This window comes from Leucopleurus acutus, assembly GCF_964270905.1.
Source record: "Leucopleurus acutus genome assembly, chromosome: 8".
Classification (NCBI taxonomy): domain Eukaryota; kingdom Metazoa; phylum Chordata; class Mammalia; order Artiodactyla; family Delphinidae; genus Leucopleurus; species Leucopleurus acutus.
Window position 1 is genome coordinate 8,273,284 of NC_139151.1, and position 15,009 is coordinate 8,288,292.

At 52.5% G+C, this 15,009-nt stretch overlaps 1 protein-coding gene across 3 annotated transcripts in view; it reads left to right on the plus strand.

Moving 5' to 3' along the window:
• The window catches only part of KIRREL3 (kirre like nephrin family adhesion molecule 3), a gene marked incomplete at its 5' end in the record, with an annotated part of 540,300 nt that overhangs the window by 450,028 nt on the left and 75,263 nt on the right, over positions 1 to 15,009 (plus strand). For all 3 annotated transcript variants that reach the window (XM_082845695.1, XM_082845696.1, XM_082845697.1), the window contains 2 exons: positions 844 to 993; positions 5,778 to 5,927. In XM_082845695.1, coding sequence (XP_082701821.1) covers positions 844 to 993; positions 5,778 to 5,927 — 300 coding nt within the window. The remainder of the gene's footprint in view (positions 1 to 843; positions 994 to 5,777; positions 5,928 to 15,009) is intronic.

Here is a 15,009-nt window from a genome sequence, read left to right on the forward strand (position 1 = left end):
TTTTACCTCCTTGGGCCTCATTTCCTCATCTGAAAAATGGGGATAAAAATAGTACCTGCCTCATAGGTTGTTATGAGGATGAAAATATTAACAGGCTAATATTTGTAAATCTTGGAACAATGCCTGGCATATTGTACCCAATGTGGGTGTCTCTGTTTAATAAAATATGAACTGCCTACCTTAGATGGTTCAGGGAGGTGTGTATGGGCAGGTGTGGGTTCACACTGATGATTTGCTCCCAGTGACAGAGAGGCTGGTGCAGGGTCTGCTGCAGAAAAGAAAGAGACAGGAGACGATTACCTGCTCACTCAACCCCACCATCCCTCACATTACACCACCTCTCATCCCGCCAAATTTGGCCCTAGTCCCATCCTGGGAGCCACTAAAACTATGATATTATTGATATTTCTTGGATTCTCAGGTTTAACCAAAGCACACCACGCCCTATGCCTGTTGCCCTCTTGAAGCACACCCCGGCCCCCCAGAGTGCTTCCAACTGGGGGTCTCTCTCCTGCCTCTGCCCCCTTGTGGAAGTAGGCACCAGGAAGTGGCGTTAAGGGGAAAGAGGAGCAGTAGCACATGGCCCATTTTGGGGGCTGGAGGATGGCTGGACCACAGCGTGAGTGCGCTGGGGATTGATGGGCAGGGAGCCTGCAGCCGGGGCCAGCTCCTGCAAGCAGGGGATGGAGCTGGGGGCAGTGAAGAAGCCACAGCTGGGCCCCAGGCAGGTAGGGAGGTGCTCTGGGGGTCCTTGTCCCCCAGGGCAGCCTGGGCTCTGCTTCCATAGCTCGAGGGGAAGCCCTTCCGGCAAGTAACTGACCGTTGCATTCGTTTCCTTCCTAGGTCAAGTGTACTCCTTCAGCCAGCAGCCCCAGGACCAGGCTGTGGTATCGGGGCAGCCAGTGACACTGCTGTGCGCCATCCCTGAATACGATGGCTTCGTTCTGTGGATCAAAGACGGCTTGGCTCTGGGCGTGGGCAGGGACCTCTCAAGTGAGTATCCCCAGACCTCCCCAGGAAGGCCTAGAACCCGCCCCTGGCCTACCCACCCACCCACCCCCTCCTAGGGAACCCCATCTTCAGAGGCATTTTGGGATTAAATCTCAGCTTTCATTGCAGATCCCACGGGCAGAGGCAGGCAAGGCAGGCCCTGGGTCCAGGATGCATGGGACTTTGAGGGCCCCTCTGACTCCTGGGGATGAATTATGAGTAAACCCTCAATTGGGGCGGTCAGTCCTAAACTTAACACAGTGTTGCCCTGGAGGGTCCATTCCAAAGTCAAACATGATTTCACATAAAGTCAGTTTTCCAGAAGTAAAGCGTTCCTTTTCCTTGGTCCAACATGTGTTCCCCACTTAAGTCACAAGTTAAGTGTTGTTCTTCCCTCCTTCCAACCATTGAAGGGAGCCAAGTAGATTGAAAACGCGAAGAAACCTGGTTGGGTTTAGGGGTCATCATGTGATGGGGAGAAAAGAAAACCAGTGTTTAAAATAAATTCCAAGCCTCGTTCAGCCCACCACCCAGGCTGGTATTCAGCAAAGATGTGCTGGTGGGCTCCCATGGTTGTTGATGGCTGACGTCTGTGCTGCCTGGTTGGTGCCCACGCCCCATCACCTGTTAACTATTGTAAATGTCAACCCTTAAGCCCACACAGACGTTTTTCCAATCCATCCTCTCCTCTGGGAGAAAAAAGAATGAAATCATCCTCCTGGTCACTCACGCATCAGCCATTATTTTTCTCCCCTGAGGAGGGTAGGCATGTGGCTGTTTGCTAACTTAGCATAAACTGTAAAATGCAGAACGAGGAATGTGGGTATCCCTGTGGTTGGGGAGTGTCTGGGGGTGGAGAAGGAGAGAAGAATATGTGTTCAACTGAGAAGTAGCTTGGCCTCTCTCATGGTGTTCAGCTGCAGGAAAATAAAAATCGAAGTGCACTCAGGAACATGATGGTTGGGAAGTTAATATTTTAAAATGTGAGTTATGTCTTGCCAAAAATGTGTATTGAAACATTATAGCAATGGTCAATAGTATCACAGGGTTTGAGTGCTGCAGCCCAGCTGAGCATGGATAAAATACGCAATCACATCTCCAAAATATACTGTGCTGCCATAAAATTTAAGTATTGTGGGAACCAGCCAATTTCAGGGACTCTGAACCCCCTTACCGCAGAGGAACTGGGGGAATAATACGATCTTCCCAAACCGAGTCCTTCACGCTCCACGAGGCTCTGAGCTGGCCCAGCACTGCTGCTGGTTAAGGAAGCTCTCTGGGTTCCCGGTCAGTGGTTTTCAGCTTCCATCAGGGACTGGGGGCTTGTTGGGTCGGTGAAGAGGAAGCCCCAGGTCACCATGGATGGTTCATAGAAGGGTCATCGCTGCATGGATAACTGACCCTCTGGCATCCACTTCCATGAACGGCTTTCTGGGATCCAGCATTGGGTCCTTCTAAGTGCTGGAAGGCAATGGGATCTGATGAACTGGGATCCGTTTCCTCTCCAACTTGACTCCATTGATAGAAAGAAGGTCAGCCCTCTCCTTGCAGAGCCAATAAACTCAAACTCTTGGTAACGTGTTTTCTCTGTATTTGATCACTTGTCCCAAAATAGCATCATGACAATAATGACAAATGTATGCTCAATAAACACTGTTTGCTTGCCTGATAAGAAAGTGGGTGTAATAGATCTCAATTCAATTCAGGAAGTATTTGCCGAGCACCTAACACTGTGGGGGAACTGGGGCCCGTGTTATGGGGTTTCAGCCTGCTTCAGCTCTGCCCGCTTCTATTTTAAATGTGTAGCCCCATCCAGTCTACCAGAAATGATGCCTTAACTGAAGACCGTACTGTCTTTCTGGTCACCAAAGCTGGAAAAAACAGTTGAAGGAAGTGATTTATAAATACACTCCCTCATACTGATGGAACATTTTTCTTCTAAGAAGCTCAAATATTTCTCAGACATTATCTCATAAATCTACAATCATCCACGGGTAGAAAAAAAAGGCTTTTCCCCTTTATTTGGCAGGTAAATAAAATCACAACTGAGAAAGAAATTGATTCAAACAAATACCCAATCCCAATGCATGGGACCCTGGCTCCTAACCCCAAAAGCCCTATACCCTCCTCAAAACAGGGACCTCTCTGGCTACCCTACGTCATTGTTATGTTCCTTTAAACTAGCATTTATAGACTACTTACTGAATGCCAGGTACTTTATATAGATTATCCTATCTGATCTTCACCATAACTCTGTGAGATACTAGCATTGTCCCCACTTTACTGACAAGGAAATGGAAAGGCAAAGGAGTTAAAGTAACTTACCCAAGACAACAGAGCTAGGCAGTGATAGAGCTGACATTGGAACCCAGGCAATTTGTCTGGAGAACCCAGACTTCCAATAACTTTGCCTCCCCTGGGAGTAGCAAGAGAGTATTGATGCTGTGGAATGAGCTAGAACTTCCTCAGAATCTGTGCTTCTGGGCCTGTGCTTTGCGAAGATACTGCCAGTCTTTGGGATAGCATCACGGCTCGCTGCCTAATTATGCAAATACAAACAAACCCATCACTGATGTTTTCAGCAGCTTATGAGAGCGGAAGCCTGCTGTTGACGGCTTGCAAGTCAACAAAAACACAAGCTCCGGCCAAGATGCCTGCAGGAGACCAGGGGCTAATCACAGGACAGTGGGATCCAGAGGCTGGGCTGGAGGGCCTGGGGCAGTGGGCCAGCTACGTTGAGGACAGCCGCAGCAGGGTGAGAGCTGGACTAGGACCCACTTCCAGCCCCTCACCCAGCCCCAGGGAGAGCCAACTTAACTTACCCGGGCTCCTTCCCAAAGCCCAGCAGAGGGCAGGCAGGGCAGGCAGGGGGGTGGCCGGGCTCTTGGGGGTACAGCTGACAGCCTTGTAGCATCTCCAGCCAGGCCTGAACAGCTGTGGAGGGCAAGACCACTTGATGGCACGATGGGGACAATGCTAGTCGTGAAAACGTGAGCCTGAAAGGCTCAACCGCACAGGATGCACCCCAAAAGCATACTGGGGAGTCTGGTGGAGGATCACAGCTACCTCCACTGACCAGAAGTGGGTGCTGCTTAACAGCCCACCCCCAGGGAGCCCTGCCCCTCCTCTGGAAGACCCTTAGGTTATGGGGGGCTAAAAGGGGCCTAAGAGCTCCAACACTTCATCCAGGGTAGAAATCTCCTCTGCAGTATTCCTGACAGGCAATCATCCCATGTATGCTTGAATACAGCCAGTGATGGGGACCTCACTACCACCTCTGGCAGCCCAGATCTTTGTTGTACACCAGTAAATTGTTAACAATATTCTAAAGTATTTCCCCACGTTCATTCTGACCCTTGGTCCTAATGCTGTCCTTGGGAGCTACATGAACACATCTAACCCCCACTAAGAGACTTGGAAGTATTTGAAGAGAGCTATGGCACGTCCCTCTGTCTCTGCTTCTGTCTCTTAAGCACTAGTCTTCTCTATAAAAGGCCAAATGTGGGCTTCCCTGGTGGCGCACTAGTTGAGAGTCCGCCTGCCAATGCAGGGGACACGGGTTTGTGCCCCGGTCCGGGAGGATCCCACATGCCGCGGAGCAGCTGGGCCCTTGAGCCATGGCCACTGCACCTGCGCGTCCGGAGCCTGTGCTCCGCAACGGGAGAGGCCACAACAGTGAGAGGCCCGCGTGCCGCAAAAAAACAAAAAAAGGCCAAATGTGCCCAATTCCCTCCTCCTATGGCACGTTTCTGAGAACTCACTCTGCCCTAGCGAAAGCCCTTCAGAAAGAGAGCAGTTTGGGGCTGCTGGAGGCTGGATGGGCCTCTGAGGGGAAGAAGGACCCTGTGAGGCACTGGTGGGGGGGAAAGCAGAGCTCTGGGAAGAGGACTGATGGAAAACAGGTCCTGCTGGGGGAAACTAAGGAGGTCGAGGGTCCAAGACCGGGGAGAGAGAGGCTCTGCCCGTCCCGGCAGCCACGACTCACGTTGGCATTTACATTCAACCCGCAGAGCATCAGGAAAGCCGCTTAATGATTTATCATTCTCAAGCTTTTATTTCTCTGTTATTCATTGCCCATGGTGTAAGAGGCCCCGAACTTTTAAGTATCCCGAGTGCCTCCTCAGTGTTTAATCAGGCCCTGGGGTTCAGGGGGTCGTGGTAGGAATGACCGGAAAAGAGCCACTTACAGTTCCAAGTGACCAGAGGTTCCTGGGAACTGGTGAGTGGGCCTCAGTTTCTACTTCCTGTCCATCCTGAAACTAAAGTTTTCCCCAAAATGACTCCTGATCCTTTCCAAGTTTTTTTTTCCTTCTTCTCTCTCCTTCTGACTCTGTCTTCTCGGTTTCTACATCTCAGCCTGGGTCTCTGTCTCTCTGTGTGTCTCCTTATTAGGATGCATGTGTGCTTTGCAAACCACAATACCCAGCCCCCTGCTTTCCAGGGTGACAGCCCACTGTGTCTGTCCACATTTAGCACCCCTATCTCTACTGTCTCCTTCCCACTCAATAATAGCTTCCCCAACATTCCTAAACTTAAAACCTACAGTACCCTTGTACACACACACACACACACACACGCGCGCTGCCCCAGCCACCTGGGGAAACTCTCTTTTGTGCTCCTTATACTGAGGTCAGGGCCCTGTGCAGTCACCTCCTGCTCTGCCAGCCCCTAGGACCAGCCCCGGCTCGGGTGTCCCCGCCATCCCCCGCTGTGCCTGTCTGTCATGCCCAGCTCTCCACCCCCGCCCCAGCCCTCCTGATATGCTGATATGCCTGCCGTCTCCACAGGTTACCCACAGTACCTGGTGGTAGGGAACCACCTGTCAGGGGAACATCACCTGAAGATCCTGCGGGCAGAGCTGCAAGACGATGCTGTGTACGAGTGCCAGGCCATCCAGGCCGCCATCCGGTCCCGCCCTGCACGCCTCACCGTCCTAGGTAAGAACCGTCCGTACGCTGGGCTGAAGATGCTATGGGAAGCACCCTGGGCTCAGCTCCAGAAGCCAGGGGCCAGGCTGGAGGGGCCTCCCCACTGGACAAAGCCCCCCGGCATCGTCCCACAGGGCTCTGACCACTGCTGCCCCACTGTGTCAGTCCCTCCCCACCCAAAGGGGGAAAACGAAAGTTCCTGCCCTGGACATCAGAAGGCCAGCACCAGCTGACCTCTGACTTTGCCCAACCCCAGCGTGTTTGACTGCCACTTAGGGAGTTAAAAAGGGCTCCTGGGTGCTTATTTATTGAATCAGGAAGCATGTTCTGCACACGTGATCCATGTGAGGTCCTGTGCTCGATGACGGAGATCCAGAGAAGATGGGGACACATCCTCAAGTCCCTTCTTTCTGAATTGCCCTCCCCTGGTGCTGACAAAGCCCCATCTAAAACCCTCCCCTGTCAGACTCAGCATGGAGCTCAGTTCTCTCCATGATTTCAGCGTCCATAGGGACCACCCCGACCCTGCCCCTCCCCACCTTTGTTGCTCCCTGGGAATCCCGGCTCTCCGGTGGAGGCCCGGGCTGCCAACGTCATCCCCAGGAAAAGTCATTTCAGGTTCTTATGCTAAATCACAGCTTTACCCCTTGGTCGTTCTCCATCTTGACTTCCCGGGAGCCCAGCCTCCCTGGGACATCCTCCTGAAGAGGTCCCCGCTCCTGACTTGGGCACACCTGCCTGAGACCAGGGGACGGGCTCATCTACCTCTCCAGCTGCGTCGTCCCAGTTTAGAGTTCAGCCCCTGTCAACTGCCTCCTCCGGCCAGATGTTAGCCAGGAGGCAGGCCCTCTGGGAACCACGCCGGCACATAAATAATAATAGCTCACGTTTGCATAGCGCTGCACAGCAGACCTCTCAGCACCTCCACTTATGTTACCACGCCTGTTCCGACTCCGGCCTGCGGGACGGGGACTGTGGCCCCCCGGGGGAGGGTCTGAGGCTCAGAGAAGCAAAGGACACGCATGGGGGATGGCACACAGGCAGCCAGAAGAGGGAAGTCCCTCCCACCCCCGCCTCCTGCAGCTGTTGTGAAGTTTGACAACAGGGTCCGCAGCTGGGGTGCTGCCTCCTTGCCGCCGGCTGCTCAGAGATGAAATATTTACGAGGGTGTCAGGTTATCTTCAGATCTACACGGCCAGCGCACGGGGTAGACTGTCTCAAGCACAGCAGCAGACTGACCCTGGAGGACCACTTACCCGGCTCAGAGCTTGGTTTCTTGAGACGGGAAGGAGGAACTGGGGGCCAACCTCAGAAGCCCCCTCCCACCTCTCAGGTTCCCCCCACCTGCGATGGAAGGAATGAGAAAAATAAACCTGCTCTGGAGGGTCAGCAAGTTGGGATTGACCAGGAAGTGGGCCTCCCGTGTTAGAGGGAGAGGCTGCCACCTTCATCTCTCCTGAGATGTGGCTAAAATGGGACCCGGTCTGTAATCGCTGTGGGGATTGAGGGAGGAGAGAGGAGGATTTAGTGCCTAATATATTTTCTGATCTTTAAGGATTGCAAAAGGCCATATAGATTTGCTAAGTGGAATTGTAGGATCTTCACCCCTTCCCTTGTACCCCTTCTAGAGGGTCCCAGAGATGCTAAAATGAGAGGAACCTGAGCAGTGCCCACTCCTGACTTCACGCAGGACGGAAAACAGATGGAGACTCCTCTGGTTCTTAAGTTCACATCCTGATATCAGAGCTTCAACCTGGTCATACCCAGCCTGTCACAGCCTCCTTTCCTCTCTACTATCTCAGGTGACAAAGTCCACATTATCCCAAATGTTTTACAGATAAGGAAGTTGGGGCTCAGAGAGGCAAAGGCTCTCATGGGAGGTCACACAGCTTTATTAGCCCTCAAAATAGACCCCAGATTTTCCAACTCCAAACCACTTACGTTACCTCGCCTCTTCCGATGCCAGCCTGTGGGATGGGGATTGTGGTCCCAAATGAGGGTCTGAGGCTCAGAAAAGCAAAGGGTGCTCTCTGCCCGGTCTCCACATCCCTAAATGCCCTGAGGATTGCCTTTGTCTGGCTGGTTAAGAGCCAGGCTTCTGAGAGCAGGGCCTCTGGTTCCGATCTGAACAGACTTAATTTTGTCTTGGGTCATATCTAAAAGGCATTCACTCCCCAGTCTCCCTCTCCAGAGGCCTGACCTGGCACTGGCTTCTGGCGGTTTGGGGTGGGAAATGTTTCACAAGTCTGGAGATCAGTTGAAGAGCGGGGAGGCAGAGTTTCCAGGAGACCCTAGCAGGATGGCCTGGGTAGAATTCCTGAGGCCAGAAAGGGAGACTGAGCTGGCATTTGTCCATCAGCCTTTCGTAAGGTCTCCACAAAAACCACTCCTCAAGCTTCCCCAGGCTCTGCTACATTCCCCCCTGACTCCTCAAGGCTACCCTAAGTCCCTACCCCCGAGTGGTCCTGTGGGTCCCAGCCCTGGCCTGGCCCTGCAGGACTCTAGCTGAGTTTCTCCATGGTATACAGCCCCACCTACTGCCCTGGAGGGAAGCCCTACAGGCAGAAGCTGTCCCAGCCTTCTGGAAAGGGAGCCTGGTCTATTCATGGTGGTGGATAGACAGGGCTTCTCCTGTCCCAGCAGAGAGAGGGCTGTTTCTACCCTGGGCAGCCAGCTTCCCAGCCAAGATCCCATCTGCTTGGTGGTGACATCTCAGCCTGGAAAACTGTCCCAGCCATATCCCCAAGGGGGCCGCTGCTTTCCCTATGTTCCAGGAATGAGAGAGCTTTCTTAATTTAGTCCGTATTTGGCCTGAGATAGATGTTTAATTAAATAAAGTAAGAGCCTGATTAGAACCTGCAGAAGTTGTAAGAGCAGAATCGGATGGTATTCCAGCAAAATTGCAAAGCAAACACTTTGGCTGGAACAGAGGGAGACCCGCAGGGGTCTTCCATCAAAGCACCAAGTGAGAAGGGCAAATACGAGAGATTATATAGCCAACAGATGTGCATTGTTAAAATATGCAACTGCCGGCAGCCTGCTTAGAGAAGTCAGAGGGCCAGCTCAGAGTCTGCCATGCTCCAGGGAGGGCATGGGGACCCGGGCCCGGCAGCCAAGCCTAGAGTCACAGACACATTAATTAGCCTTGTGTTCCCAGCTCTCAGATGCAATCAGGCAAGGAGCAACTGTGAGCTGAGCATTTCCTACCTCAGGGAGACAGAGGGAAGGAGCCAGGGGACAGAGAGGAAAAGGGGGAAGGGGCAGATCTTGTGAAGTTGAGCGAGGCAAGGACTGGGTGCCCTTCCACCCCACAGAGCACCTCTGGAGTCATGGTGTCAGGGGCAGAGCCACAGGTTTGGAGGCAGCAGTCATGGTCCTGCCATTAACCAGCTGTGTGACCTTGTTACTCAGCCTCTCTGGTCCCAGTGTCCTCATCTGTAAAATAAAGGTGGTGATAACTAAGATGACCTATTACTATGAAGAACCATCCAGCTCCCAGAAAGCAACGACTTCTGCAATAAGGAGCCCAACTCGCTCTACCAGCTATTTTCGGAAAATCCCCCACTGGAACCCGAATTCACATGGTGCCTGAGTCATAGACAGTAACTGTTGAGGGTATTTTAGGCAACATCCCACTTTGAGGCTACAGAAAGGACCTTTCAAAGTCCTGCCCAGCGCTGGGATGCTGGCTGTACACCTTAGCCCCAGAGCCCGCCTCCACATCCAGCTTCCATGCACACCCAGCCAGCCCTGCCGGGACGCTGCCCAGGACCCCCAGCACGTGTGCAGAGCTCTGGTGCAAGGGGAAGAGGCGACGCCGAGAACCAGAATGGAGTCATGGTTCTGCCTGCCGCTTACTCACTGTGTGACCTTGGGCAAGGTCCTCAGAGCTCCTTCTGGGCCTCTGGTTCAATTCTATAACCAGTACTTAGTACAGGGTAGATACTCAGTAACGTTGGGGATTTTTAAGGAATGAGTGAATGAACGAATGAGTGATTGAATGAATGGATGGAGTTTCTGGTTCTTCATCTATAAAATGGGGATAATAAAAATATCAATCTCTGAGAATTGTTGCGAGCATGAAACTAACACACATGCCACTAAGTGGCATGCACTTTCAAGTTACACACCCATGCACACGGTTGCTTCTCCCACCTGCCGGAACCCCTGAGTTGAAAAATACCACAACGGTTCCAGGGCCAGAGCTGTAAGGGTGATATTGCATGATGTGATCCTTCTAACTTCCTGAAAACCCGGAAGGCAGGGATTTGGGGGACTCAGAGAAGGAAGACACGAGCACCAAGGATTTGATCGACACGTATTATGTGCCAGGCACTCGAGATTCATTAGTAAATGAGAGAGAAAAGCACCCCTGCCCCGGTGGAGCTCGTGTTCTAGCAGAGAGAGAGAGACAGTCGATAATAATAAAACATTAAGCAAGTACGTTGTGTAGCTGTGTAGGATATCAGATGGTAACAAGTGCTATGAAAATGAAAGCAGAGCAGAGTAAGAGGGATTGGAAGTGGGGGGTGGGGAGGATAGTGGATGTCAGGTTAATTATTAAAAAAGGGATTTTCCCAGTATTCCTATCCTATTTCCCTCTTCTTCCTGGTCTGTTCTAATATTAACTCAGCTGTCTTGTGGCTCCCATTAGAAATAAAGCTTCTTACAACTTAAGTGTCCATCGACAGATGAATGGATAAAGAAGATGTGGCACATATATACAATGGAATATTACTCAGCCATAAAAAGAAATGAAATTGGGTTATTTGTAGTGAGGTGCATGGACCTAGAATCTGTCATACAGAGTGAAGTAAGTCAGAAAGAGAAAAACAAATACCGTGTGCTAACACATATATATGGAATCTAAAAAAAAAAAAAAAAATGGTTCTGAAGAACCTAGGGGCAAGACAGGAATAAAGATGCAGACGTAGAGAATGGACTTGAGGATATGGGGAGGGGGAAGGGTAAGCTGGGACGAAGTGAGAGAGTGGCATGGACATATATACATTACCAAACGTAAAATAGATAGCTAGTGGGAAGCAGCCGCATGGCACAGGGAGATCAGCTCGGTGCTTTGTGACCACCTAGAGGGGTGGGGTAGGGAGGGTGGGAGGGAGACACAAGAGGGAGGAGATATGGGGATATATGTATACATATAGCTGATTCACTTTGTTATACAGCAGAAACTAGCACACCATTGTAAAGCAATTATACTCCAATAAAGATGTTAAAAAAAAAAGAAAGAAAGAAAGCTTCCTAAACCAACATGAATTATTTAACTCTGATGGAGAGTAAGTCAGTTTAAATGAAGAAGGCATCTTTAGAATGACGTCAAACCCCAAATACTTTGGGGCAAACGAATAAGGTCCAAATGCATCTTCACTTCGTGCATTTTTCAAAGCCACAAGCACTGTCTGCAACTCTTTCAGCGGGGGAGCTGCAGGGCAAGGTCTCTAAGTCCACACTGCTGGCAGCATCCCCCAATTCCCAATCCCCTAACCTTCTGGGTAGATGGGTGCAGAGAGAGACGGTACATAACTCAGGTCCTGCAGCAAGGGAAGGCAGAGCTGAAACAGAGCCCAAGAGCACTGGCTTCTAAATTCATTCTTCCAGAAGTTGGTGGTGAGAAAGCCACCCGGTCACACTTTCAGTAGGGGATGGTCTGAGTGGCTCTTCACGGGTGAGGAAGCATCTCCACAGAACAAAACCCAAGCTCCCTCCGTGGCACGCAGGCCCTCTGAGGCCTCCCCTCGGCTTGCTCTCCAGCCCCCGCTCCAGGATAATGACCAGCTCGCAGCGGCCTCTACTCACCACACTCCTCCCTCCACTCACATGTGCTTCTGCCTGGAGCGCACTTCCCACCTTTCTTCCCTTGGCTAACTCTTGCTCACCTAACAGGATTCATCTTAGATATCACCTCCTCCAGGAAGCCCTCCCTGAATCCCACGTGGCCCAACCATCCCGCTCTGCACTCCTTAGCCGTCCATCCCCACCTCAATCACAACGCTCAGCACATTACATTGAAAGTCACTGTTCACACGTCTGTCTCCCCCACCGAGTGTCTAGGAGGCAGTGAGCAGCCCTCATGCCAGCACAGCTCAGACACATACCAGCGGTTCAGTAAGTGTCCATCGGGGGACTGTAGTGATAGGGGTGGGGCTGACTAGGGGGATTACACAAAGAACCGTACCTGGCAGACAGTACGCCCTCGATACATGGGAGAGTTGTGTTGTGCTGTGCTGTGTTCACAGAAGCAACACGGCTTCATGGTTAAGAGCCCAGACTCTGATAGCCAGCTTGCCTGCACTTGAAACCTGTGGCGTGACCTTGGACAGTTATTCAGCCACTCTGTGCCTCAGTTTCCTCGTGTGTAAAATGGGGGAATCGTTGTACCTGCCCCCTTAGTGGTATAGAGAAGATTTCATGAAATAATACATGTAAGGCATTTCTCACAACAGTGCCTGGTATGCAGTAAGGCATGCAAGTGTTGGCTGTTGTTATTATCCCTCTCGTTGTTGTTGTTACTATTATTCCTGCAACGTTAAGAGACACCAACAAGCAACTCCTCCTTCCTGGGGGATCAGGTTCCGTTTTCTAGAGAAGCTTTTCCATCCAATACAAAGGCAGAAATCCACGAATCCTGCAGGCCTCTCATAGCTCACGTGCCTGGGAAGACAAGCAGAATTGATTTCCTTATCTCCTCATTAAGCCTGCTTTTCCTGGGGCCCAGCCTGGTCTTAGGTGCCGTGTCACATTTCTGCTGTGTGCCTGTTTCCTGCCACATTCATTACCCTGCAATCACCCGCCAATTGGGGCAGCAAACAAGCCAGAGATGGGAGAGAGCAACAAAAGAAAGCATCCTTATCTCCCAAATTTCCAGATGGGAGATGTGCCTGAGCCGCTGTGCACCTCACCCCATGCACACCTGCCCCTGCCGCCGGCTCTTTCCTCTCCCTTCCTGCTCCTCTGCCCTCTCAGGGACCCAGGCCACCCCCAACGTCCCCTGGGCCAGAAGCGGATTCCACCCCTCCCCCTCTTTTTGGCCAGTGCCCGCCCCTCTTTGATTTCTTGGTTTAAATTAACTCTGTGCCCACCTGCTCGCGTAGCTTACGTGGTGGGCGTGGCTTGGGGTCATTGAGTTACCTGGAGCTGACAAATGGTCCCTCTCTTCCAAATTATATTATAAGCTCCCTGAGGGTGGGGTTCTGGTCTCTGAGGTCCACACTTGGGTTCAATGCCATATGGCCCCCGCGTGGCTGCCCATAGCCGTTGTTGATGGGGGATCGGGGGAGATGGAGGATATTCCTGGAGCTCCCTGTAGCCATTGGGTGGAGGTGCATTGACTTCGGAGCTGAGTCACGATGGACCCTCCCTCCTGCTGTGAGCTCACACCGTCCCCACCGCACCACCGACAGTCTCCCTGTTCCTCTAATCGGCCATGTTGTGTGGAGAGGAATGGCCTCTCTGCCACCCCCATCTCCCTGTTCTTCACGTCAGCCTCAGTAGGATGTCAGGAGAGGCCGCTGCTCCCTAGCCAGGGCCCATCCGTCATGGTGGGAAGTGCGGGGTAGAAGGAGACTCACAGATGCTGGGTGACTCCCAAGGCTCCAGAGGGGATGGGGACCCATCAGGAACGGAGGCGAGCTCAGCACTTCCCCTCCTGGCCTGAATGTAGGTGGCAGGGGGTAGGCAGGGACCTCTCCAAGAAGGAGGAGACCTGATACAAGGACGAACATCCCCCACCTCACCCCACCCGCCATCGCCAAGGGCAGCTGGAACAGACTCAGCCAATGATGGGAGAGCTAAGTGGTCCAAGTAAGCGGCCTTGCCGAGGGGGCCCAGATGCCCGACACGACCTTGGGAAGTGCTCACCGCTCAAAGCACCCACACGACCACCCCAGGGCCAGCCCCTCCCCTCCCTGTTCCAGCATCTCTTGCTTTCAACAGCAGCACAAGGGAAGGCAGGGAGGTTGGCAGGAGCCCCGGGTCTGCTGTATGCAAGGCTCTCAGCCCCCTGCTCCTGGCTCTCCACCACTCCATTTCTAGTTCTGCTGACCCTCCCCTCAAGTCCCCCACCATCATTAAGCGACTTAGGCTGTCCAGGGCAGCCCTGCAGTCCTGAGGGTGCCTCCACCATGTCCGGGGCACCGCCACTTCTCCAGGTCCAAGCCAGGCAAGGGCTCTGGCCTGGAAGTCAGGAAACGAGCATCGTTGCCCCAGTCCTGCCACGGAGCAGCCGTGAGACCTGGGACCACGCTGCTTAACCTCTCGGGACCCACTTTCCTCTTCCTTGGGAAAAGCAGGAGCTGGAAGGATGGCATGCAGATCCACTCCACAGTTTGTGCTTCTCCCTCATTCCATCATGGTTCAGGGATCATTGTTCCCTGAGTTTCTTCCCCTGCTCCAATAGTGAGCGAGGGAAGAAGGACTCAGGGAACAATGATCTTTTTTTGACTGAGGTCAAAAAAGCAAATATACTGGAGCAAGGATAATATGTCCTTCCGCTGCTGTAACCAAGCATGACCCTGGGAGACGCTGAACAGGCTCCAACGCTCAGCAAAGGGGAGCGTGGGCTCAGACCATGGAGATTTGCGAAAGTCAGGACCTTGATCCTCTGCTGTCAGCCCTTTAGCATGGAACCACCCGCTCCATGGCTACGCATGAAATTCCAGCCACTTCCCTGTAACTTTCAGAATGCAGCTGCCTTGAGGAGGCCCTCACCAGCTCTGCCATCACAGGGCTGCCTCCTCTGGCCTGGGCGTGGCCTCCAACATCCCTCCCACCTGAAAAAGCACAAGCAAGAGCCCACCTGTCTCCGGGTGCCCCCCTGGGTCTTCAGTCAGGAAGTCCAGCTGGCCACTGGCCATTTACCAGGCTCCCTGTTTATGCATCCAGACACACAATGACACCGTGCATCAAGGACAAATGCACTGGTGTGCGCGTGTGCACACACACACACACACATACACACGCACACACACACGCACACAAAGTTCAGAGCTTGGCAGACTCATCAGTGCCTCCACGGTGAACAGACACAAGAACCCTCACTCAAGACAATAGTAACTGTTGGGAAATAGACAAATCT